This window comes from Microcebus murinus, chromosome 16 (genome assembly GCF_040939455.1).
Source record: "Microcebus murinus isolate Inina chromosome 16, M.murinus_Inina_mat1.0, whole genome shotgun sequence".
In the NCBI taxonomy this organism is placed as follows: Eukaryota; Metazoa; Chordata; class Mammalia; order Primates; family Cheirogaleidae; genus Microcebus; species Microcebus murinus.
This window is the reverse complement of record NC_134119.1, coordinates 52,589,431-52,599,145: the sequence shown is the minus strand read 5'-3', so window position 1 is coordinate 52,599,145 and position 9,715 is coordinate 52,589,431. Positions and strand designations below refer to the sequence as shown.

At 47.7% G+C, this 9,715-nt stretch overlaps 1 protein-coding gene across 1 annotated transcript; it reads right to left on the bottom strand.

Annotated features, from left to right (window-relative positions):
• On the bottom strand, positions 1-5,996 carry GRPEL1 (GrpE like 1, mitochondrial). The gene is made up of 4 exons (XM_012783490.3): positions 5,900-5,996; positions 3,550-3,712; positions 1,865-1,946; positions 1-684 (listed from the first exon to the last, which is right to left on the bottom strand). The coding sequence occupies exons 1-4, from the start codon at positions 5,959-5,961 to the stop codon at positions 338-340; spliced, it is 654 nt and encodes a 217-aa protein (XP_012638944.1). The 5' UTR covers positions 5,962-5,996; the 3' UTR covers positions 1-337.
• Between the last annotated feature and the right edge of the window lie 3,719 nt (positions 5,997-9,715).

The following is a 9,715-nucleotide window of genomic DNA, read 5'->3' as shown; positions in this document are numbered from 1 at the left end:
TTCCTGAAGACTTTTTATTTGTTCAAAATACTGAGCCTTCACCAGAGTGTGAGCAGATACAGCGTTACTCATGAGACTGGAGGCCCAGCAGTGTCCTGCTGGTGCTCTTCTATACGTGGAACTACTATACGTGAACAATCAGCGAACAGACTCCAGAATTAGAGTTCATTACCACAATTGTGCAACCGGCTTAATTTTCTGTTTAGCCACTGGTTACTTAAGCTTTCCAACAAGGTTTGGGAAGAGGTCAAATATATGCATAGATGAGAAAAGATGAACCAGCTTTTTAAGAGTTACAGCAAGTGACTTAAAAAGACCAAAACCCCACAAGAGGTAGCTAAGCTTCCTTCACCACTCCCACCAGGGCGGGTCTCAGGGTTCGCCCGTGCAGCTTGTACCCCACCTTGTTAACTAGTGCCACTGTGCCTGGCTCCTTCCCCTCAACTGGTGTGTGGAACAAGGCCTCATGTTCGTAAGGGTTGAACTTGGCTCCGACAGGGTTCAACTTGAGTAAACCGTGCTTTGTGAACACCTTCTGAATCTGGACTTCAGTCATTACGAGCCCCTCATACAGGTTCTTCAGGTGAGGGTTATCGTCTTTAATTTCTTCTTTTGGAACACACTGTGTTGCCTTCTCCAAAATGTCTGCAACCTCCAATAAGTCCTTGCAGAAGGCCTGAATGCCTAAATGAAGATAAGGAGCACTGTTTACTTCATGCACAGGCTATTTAAAAACTTGTCAAATCACTCATTTGCCCGAGTTTCAATGTCTTCATAATTAAAAAAAAATATAAAACAAAACCCTCCAAACTACCTTTTATGAGATAAGACCTAAAATTTACTAAAATGTGGATGAAATGAAGCACAGGAAGAGGGGAAAAATACCCTTGAGACATCCAAGCAAAGATGTCAAGTAAGCAAAAGAATATATGTGACCAGGACTCTCAAATACCAGAGCTGAAGTAGAGACCTGTACACAAACGCCCAGCAAACCCACGAGAGTGCCTAAGTCACCCAGGGAATGTGCAAGAGAAGAGAAGAGGCCTGGCACCACATCCTGAAGAACCCAAACATTTAGAGATCAGACATTTAAGAAGCCACCAAAGGGCAGTACCAGAAAGAGAGGAAGAATACCAGGCAACTGAGCCGACAGCAGCCAGGAAAATAAAATGTTTCAAGAAGGGCTTCATTATTTGTGTTGCATGTGGCAGTGAGATGAGATCTGGGACGTGTTGCCGGTGGCCTGTCACCCCATCCCTCACCCCCATCTGTCCTGGGGCAAACCATTTACCCTCTCACTCTGCACCGTTGGCTCCTCATCTGTGACATCTGCCTGACAGTTATGCCTAGGCCCACGATGAAAATTCAAACAGTAGCCTCATGTCCAACAAACACCACAGATGTGGGGCCCGGAGCTGGGCCTCAATGCCACCACCATTACCTACTAGCTCTGTGATGTGAGGCAAGTCATTAAGCCTCAATGATCTCAACTGTAAAATGGGAAGAAGAGCAACAAAGATATCCAAAGGTGACAATGCAGATAGCATGCTGAGAGTTCTGAAGGGATGGCCATGCTACCTCTGGGACAGCAAGGGGGCCGAGCATGGGAGGCTGACTCGCTCCAGTTGGCTGCAGGTTTCCACCACGGTCTCCATGTGAGGCACAGTAAACCCACTCCCTAGAAATGGTCGCACCTTACAAATCTAAAGGTTAGTCCTGACTACATACTTTCTGCTCCTCCAGACACCTTTACTGCTGACCCATCTTAAAAAATGGGAGGGGATCCAACTGCTGTCCTCTTCCCCTCTGTCTTACTCTTTTGACACCCACACACGCATGCCTCCCATATCATGCCCACAGTCACCATATAACTTTGCCTCCTCCACCAACTTCTGGCTCCTCTGCCGCAAGTTCTCAGTATCCGCCAAAGCTCGTTTATATTTTTCCTAAAAGAAAAAAAGGAAAACGGAGATTTCTATGAATAAAATATGGAACAAATTCATAGGAAAGCAAGTCTGATTTGAAAATGATTATATAACAAACTCTAAGTCAAAATACAAATAACATGTACTATTACTTTTGGAATTTTGGATTCAAACAGTGCAGCTTAAGAAGAATAATTTACACCTGTCCCAATGTTTCCAAGGAGTGTGGAATGACATCATGGTGTCATGTACTCACTCGTACAGTCCCCAAGCCTATTCTTAGTTGAGTGCATAGAGAGGGAAAGGACAAGAACTTCTGCTTTCCTGGGGTTCTCAAGATCTTATCACCCGACGAGCAAGAACATTCTTTCCCCAGCAGAATGCCCAACCTCAGGGAACCACAGAGCCCTAGCTAGGGGCTGACCATGTCAAATCTCATTCCTCAGAGGAAAGCTTAGGAGGAGAACTAATGGACATGGGCGGAAAGTTTAAGCCTCTATTCCATCAAAGAGATAAAACTCCATCCACAACCCTTTGGTATTTTCGGTGTTGCCCAGAGGTGATTCAGTTCACACATTCATTGTTAATGACCATCTGAGTTGTGGTATCTTCCTACTTTCTCACCACTGTTCTACAAACTCACTCATCTCCTGAGCTTTTCTATTTCTAACATTTACCAAATTACTCTGTGGGGGCCTCTATACCCCATCGGTTTTCAGTCTTCAGGTAATTACAGGGAGCACAAAGAGCAAGAGCTCCAAGTCCAGATGGTCCCGGTTCAAACCCTGGCTTTGCCAATGTTATGGTGAGGATTAATATACAAGCTCAGAACAGTCCCTGCACGTAGTGTTTGATGCCATCATTCTTAAATCCTCAAAGAACTTGATTTGAGTCACCTATACTTTTTTACATGGAGTAATAACCCATATTACTAACTAGTTCATAAAACTCCTATCTACCTATGAGAGCACCACATAACCACATTCCTCTTGTAATTAGAATTTTCTGGTTTCTTTCCCAAGTCTCAGCTTAAGCAACCATATTGGGTATTCCTTATTTGTAAAGGCCATTTTAAGTCTTAAGATAATAAATATAGCCATTGGGTGCGGTGGCTCATGTCTGTAATTCTAGCACTTTGGCAGCCCAAGGTGGGAAAAATTACTTGAGGCCAGGAGTTCCAGGCAAGCCTGAGCAAGAGCAAGACCCTGTCTTTACAAAACATAGAAACTAAGCAAGGTGTGGGGACAAACACCTACAGTCCCAGCTCCTGGTGAGGCTGAAGCAGAAGGATCACTCATGAGCCCAGGAGTTGGAGGTTGCAGTGAGCTATGATGATGCCACTGCTCTCTAGCCCAGGCAAGAGTGTGAAACTCTATCTCAAAAAAGAAAAAAAGCATGTAAAGATTGTTCTCATGCCAAACCAGGGCAGTTTATGCCATAACTCGAACAGGATTTGAGCTCTAGTCTTTGCTTTGGCAGTAATTTCCTATCTGAGACCACTGTGGGCCATGGACAAAGAAATGATGCCCTCTAGCTTTGGTCTGTCACCAGTGAAACCTGGAACATTTATGTGGCCCCTGGGAGAAACAGTTTGGCAGAGTATACGCCCCACAAGAGCCCTTACCACAGTCTCTTTCAGCTGCTCTTCTAATTTGACCTTCTCTTCCAGGAGAATCTTATCTGTAGAGGGAGGGTCTGTCTTCTGTTCATTTTGACCTATGTCCTCTTCCAAGTTCTGGCCATTGTTCTTTTGTTTTGTAGCTGTACACAACAACCGAGGAGAGGATCTACAGAAAAAGCCATACATCAGAAAGGAAGACTTTGGTTTTTTGCTTGTTAAAAGTCAGATGTATAATATTAGAAATCAGGGATTATTCGAAACTATCTGCTATTGACTTGTTGGGAAGAAAAGATCTTAGATCCAATAATGGCAAACTGTATATTATGTATAAAATCTGCAATATATGCCTAAACTAATGTCAATGTATCGAGTTACAGTACAGTACTAACCTCCTCTTCTTTTCATTCAAAAGTGACTTCAGAGATACAGTCAACCCAGACCTTACCATGCATTTATGGAGTAGCTACTATAGAGGTGAGGCCTCTGCCCATGCTAAAGATGGACAGGGCAGAGATCTTGCCCACAGGGCACTTACCATCATGCAAAAAGACGGTGATATCTACACACAAAGAACTATAATTTGGGGCTTAAAAGTGATAAAAGAGGAACCAAATGCTTTGGAACGCTCAGAGTAAGAGGACATACCTGGCTTGGGGACAGGCTTTGTAGGGTTACGCCTGAGGAGTCCAGCATGGACAGGACAGATACACTTCAGGAAGAGGAAACTGCTTGGACAATGGCATGGAGATAGGAAAGCATGGGGCGTGTACAGAGGAAACATAAAGAACTCTAAAGCTAATATTGGAAGTGGCTTAAGATATTATCCAATTTGATCTCTAAATGAAAACCATTAAGTAATAAGCCCAAGGTCACAAATCCATTAATGAATGATAGGATAAAGTATTAAAACCCAGATTTCTTTACCAGGACCAGTGGAGCCCTTTTCATTACGCCATAGTCCCATATGAGAATAAACTACATTGAATTTCCTACCCAGATTGAAAGGTTACTGTGAGAACTATGACTACCACCCAGCTCTTTTTGCCTCCCCCTAGTTCAGCACCTTCCACAAGACCACAATTTCAGAGACAGAAAAGATGCAGACCTGGCAATTTTCTGGCAATTAATTTGAAAAACAAAACCACCAATTACTTGTGCAACAAGCCTTTTTACTCACTTATTCCAGGTGTCACACTACTCTTAGTTCCTATGTTTTTTTGTTTTTTTTTTTTTTAACATAACTTACAAAGCTATTACTCACCCCTTAATCACCTCCACTGTAAGTGACCTTTACTTCACCAACCCAGTCTCCTCATCCAAGTGGGTAATATCCTTGAGAAAGAAGAGCAGACCTCACCCTCACTCTGCCCAGCTTCTACTCAATGTTTGGCCAGAATAGCTTCTCTAATCAATAACTTGGTCCTGGGCAGTTAGTCCAACAGAGAAGACACTAAATACTTGTCATACTAACCTCAGAGATAGAACTTTCAAAAAGCAGAAGCCACAGGTTAGAACAAAAAAGATTTAAAAAAAAAAAAAAAAGCGAAGGCACTGACTCTTATGACCCTCAGCCACAGAGTGTGCACTTTTCTAAACAAACTCCTCTCCCTCACACCGGGGCAGGATCTATTGCTCTTTTGACCCCAGAAATCCAGAGAAGGCGGAGGTAAAGCAGGAATCTCAGGCCAAGTAGAGTCCAAGTGGAAAAAGCCCGTGAACCAGGCGACAGACATCTAGGTTACAAGGAACTTTCCTGAGCTCGGCTCTGGCCCTTGAGCTGTGGCGCTACAGCTCGGAAATGAGCTAGCCACTGACCCTGACCCGGGCACACCTGGCCAGGTTCTGCCTCGCTGAGTAACCTTGGGCAAGTCTTGGGTTTGTCAGGCTTTATTCAACCGCTCTAGTTGAGGCTGCTTCTGCACCCGTGAGTGCGCGGCTGGGGAGGTGGTAGACTAGTGTGCGAGGTGTCGCCGCAGGCGCCCGGGCCCACGCACACGTGGACCACCGTTCCTTTCACTCGAGACACACCCGTGCTGCGCCCCCCTACCCTCCCGACCACCGCGCCCGTATGCCCACGCGGTCATTCTCGCCCTCTCCAGAGCCCCGTGCGGGTCCCGGCGGAATGGCCCGCGTCCCTCACCCGGGAACCGCGGGCCCAGGAATGCTCAGTTCCGGGGCAGAGGCCCCAAGCGGAGTGGAGCTCGTCTCGCACCGGGGAGCCGCGGGCCCGGGAATGCCCAGCTCCGGGGCTGACGCCAGGAAGGTGGCTCCCGGGCCACGAAAGGCCATGAGCAGGGGCGGCGCCGATGAGCCTGGCTCTCTCCTCCGTCCAGGAAAGCAGGGTGCCCCTTACCTGAGAGACAACGTCAAAGCCGGGAGACTGCGCCGCGCCAGCCTCACGCACTGAGCCGCCATGACTGCCACTGCCCGCCGCCGTCACTGCGCACGCACGGGGTATACGCACAGGCCACCGCGCCTACTTCCCCGCCCCACTACTTCACCCCAGCCAATCAGTGACTACCGTTCCTGTGATAGGCAGACAGTAGTCACCAATAATTGCGGGGCACGGCGGTCTGTGGCCCCCGGGAGCCCCGGAAGACGAGGAGGTGAAAGGTGAAGTGAACAGTGGGAGGAGCCCCTCCGTGGGCGGGGCGAGGGCGGCGGAGCCCGCGGGGAGGCAGCGCGAGGGGCGGCCCGGGGTCCGCGCGCTGAGGCCTGGAGGGTCTCGGTGCCCGGTTTCCTGGCTGCCGTCTCATCTCCCGTTTCCGGGCTCTCACTCACCTGCGCCGACGCCCGGGACTCGCACTGCTCTTCGACTAGGCGTGGGTGAGCGTCGGGCAGGTGACAGTGAAGCCAGGCCGTCCAGGTGCTTTAGAAAATGACGGCTAGAACAGCCGCGCCTGCTCTGGTTGCCCTCTGTGAAGGAGGAAGCGGGAAGGGACAGGGGTCTCCACCTCTACCAGTGAGTTTTATTTTATTTTTAGAGACAGGGTCTCGCTCCATCGCAGAGGCTGGAGTGCAGTGTGATCCGGGTCCAAGCGATCCTTCTGCCTCAGCCTCCGGAGTAGGTGGGACTACAGTCGCGCGCCGCCCTGCGAATTTTTAAATTTTTTGTAGAGACAGCGTCTCGCTGTGTTAACCAGGCTGGTCTCGAACTCCTAGCCTCAAGCTATGTGCTCCCACCTCAGCTTCCCAAAGTGCTGGGATTACAGGCGTGAGCCACAGTACCTGGCCTACCAGTGAGTTTTAGTAAGACAAAACACAAGACCCAGAAAGCAAGTGTGACCAAATGTTAGCAGTTTTGATGTTGGATGATGGGAATACTGGTGTTTGTTTTGTACTTTTCTGTTACCTTCAATTTTCTCAAAACACCAAAACAACAACAACAACAAAACCCCCAAGAACAGCATATGGGAAAACTTTGGGACACAACCAAAGCTTCTAAATTTAGATGTTTTCATTAATCTGAACAGAGGTAAGTGCTGCTATAGCACATGCCCACAGAGGAGGAGAGGTGCTGGAAGAGGAGGTGCCTCTTGTTCTTATATCGTTTGTGCTGTCTCTCCAGCAGGGCTCAATCATGCCTCCTGCCTCAGCACCCCCTCGCCTGCAGTTCACCCCTGACTGCCAAGATCCCAGGGCTGAATCCTCTGGCCACAGCCAGGATCCCAAGGGCAGAGCCTGTGGCTTCCCCAGGATCCCAGGGCCAGAGCCTGTGGCCCCCAAAGTTGGGTGCTGCTTACTCTGTTACATTTGTGAGGACCAAACCCTTATTCTTTTGCTATGCTCTCCTTAAAACCATTCATCCAACTAAGGCTCATTGACCACCTCCTGTTTGCCAGGTGCTGTGCCACCTGCAGAAGGGGGCAAACAGCCAAATCCAGAATGCGGGAGGGTCTATAGGACAGATGACACCGTTTATTAATTAATAATTAATTACTAATTGTTAATTGATTAGAGCCTGGAGAAAAGAAATAAAGCTGTTCAAGAATAAATAAGCTCAAAGACATGATTCAATTGAGTGAATTGAATTACTTGGATCATAACAGAACAAAACAACTTTTAAAAATGCATTTTTGAGACCATGGAGGAGATTTGAACATCAACTGGGTATTAGATGATAATTGGGAGTTGTTGATACTTTGGTTAGGAAGTGACAATGGCTTGATGTGTATGTAAAAATGTCCTAATTGTTAGAGATGCAAACGGAAATATTTATAATAAATTGCCACAATGTCTGGAATTCACCTTATAAATACTCCAGTAAAGAAAAAATTAATACCCAGTAAAGAAAAAAAAATGAGGATGGGGAAACACAAGTGGCAAATGTTGATAAAGGTTGAAGCTGGGTGGGGATTGTGACTATTTTCTCTCTCTCTATTTTTTGAGACAGAGTTTTGATCTGTTGCCCAGGCTAGAGTGCTGTGGTATCAGCCTGGCTCACAGCAACCTCAAACTCCTGGGGCTCAAGGGATCCTCCTGCCTCAGCCTCCCAGTAGCTGGGACTACAGGTGAACACCAGGCTGCCTGGCTAATTTTTCTATTTTTAGTAGGGACCAGGTCTCGCTCTTGCTCAAGCTGGTCTTGAACTCCTGACCTCAAGCAATGTCCCCACCTCAGCCTCCCAGAGTGCTAGGATTACAGGTTAGCCACCCTGACAAGCCCGCTACTTTCTTTTCTATTGAATGTATTCGAAATATTATATTCTGGAATAAAACCTAAAACAATATCTCATGCCTCTTATTGGCTCTGACCAACTTAATTGCTCTCAACCTTGATCTGCTCACCTATAAAACTAAGATCTTACCATTTGTTGGGAGATTTAAAAGAGAAAAATGTTCATTTCCTTTTGCTTTGGGACTCAGATGGGCATACTGTAGCTCAGAGACTGATGAACAGTGTTATAGGTGCTCTGTCTCAAGACAGAGACAAGCACAGGTTGTCTGAGCCCAGATGCCACCTTGGGGACCAGGAACCACCCTTGAGTCCAGGCCAGCCACAAGGCCATGCCCTGTATCTGTAGCCAGAAGGGTGGGATTTCCCTGATCTGCTAGAGAAAGGCCTGCCACCTCGTGGCCACATCAGGAACTGCTCCAACGGGAGCTGCTGCTCTTGGGAACCTACCTGCTCGGGTTTGGAACTTCACCGCGGTGTAAGTCCGGAAGACTTTTCTGGATCAGCCATCAGAGCGCATATCCAGCAATGGGCATGGGTGGTCCAGCTGGGGGTTGGGGGTGAAGGAAGAACAAACTAAATGGCATGTGGTGCCCCCAAGAAGGATGGGGTGGTTTTAAAAAGGAAAAATGTCCTCAGAAGAAGGTTGTGCAGATGGTTTGACAGCATGTCGACTGTGGGCGTTGGGTTCCTAACAGCCGAGCGCTGCCGGGTGCCGGGCTCTGTGCTGGGTGCTTCAGAGAGGCTTTCTTCTGCATCAGCCCAACTGTGTGGTGAGGAGGGAACCGCTCAGCCAGGTGAGGTGACTTGAACAAGGTATGGGGATGAGAAAAGGCAAAGCTTTTGTGTATATCTCCTAACTGATCCCAGAATCTGGGTTAGGGCTGGAGCCAGAGCTTGCATCTGTCTATCCCAGATCGTTTGCTGCCATGAGCTGTGTTACTACGATCCCTGAGCAGGGGGTAGGTTTTCATCCTGCTATTGACTTTGAAATTAGCAAATTTAGAAAGATATGAGTATAAGGGGTGCAGCAGACAGAACTCTAAAGATGGACCCCAGACTCTTACCTCTGGTTGGCACATAGATTCCCGATAAACCTCGGTCCCCATTCTCATCATCCCGTCTTATTCTCGGCCTGCTTCTGTCTGTTTAGGCACCGCCACTGACACCCGACACCCCAGACCCATCACTGGGGGAAAACTGAGGTTCTCTGGCTTAGAGACTTGCCCAGGAGAGGGAGCCTCACAATCTGGCAGCAAGTTCACTGCTACCCCCATGGCCTACTGGCTCCAAACTGAAAATGATGTTCTTGGTGAGACAAATGCCACCAGAAGGGGCCACAGACGTTCATGTGGAAATAACTTTCTGCAAAAAGAGCCAGACTTCAAGAGAGGTGGTTTAATTGGGATAATCATTTGCACAGGGAATGAGCAAATGCAAAGTTAATTAACAGCCATTTCCCTGAGAGCATTAGAGCGAGAGATGTAGCCGTCTG

Bases quoted from the DNA above. Each gene is read 5' to 3' on its own strand.
- GRPEL1 (XM_012783490.3), bottom strand. From the start codon at position 5,961: ATGGCGGCTCAGTGCGTGAGGCTGGCGCGGCGCAGTCTCCCGGCTTTG. The intron at 3,713-5,899 runs GTAAGGGGCACC...CTTTTTCTGTAG, and splicing joins GCTTTGACGTTGTCTCTCAG to ATCCTCTCCTCGGTTGTTGT. The intron at 685-1,864 runs GTGACTGTGGGC...ATCTTCATTTAG, and splicing joins GGAGGAGGCAAAGTTATATG to GCATTCAGGCCTTCTGCAAG.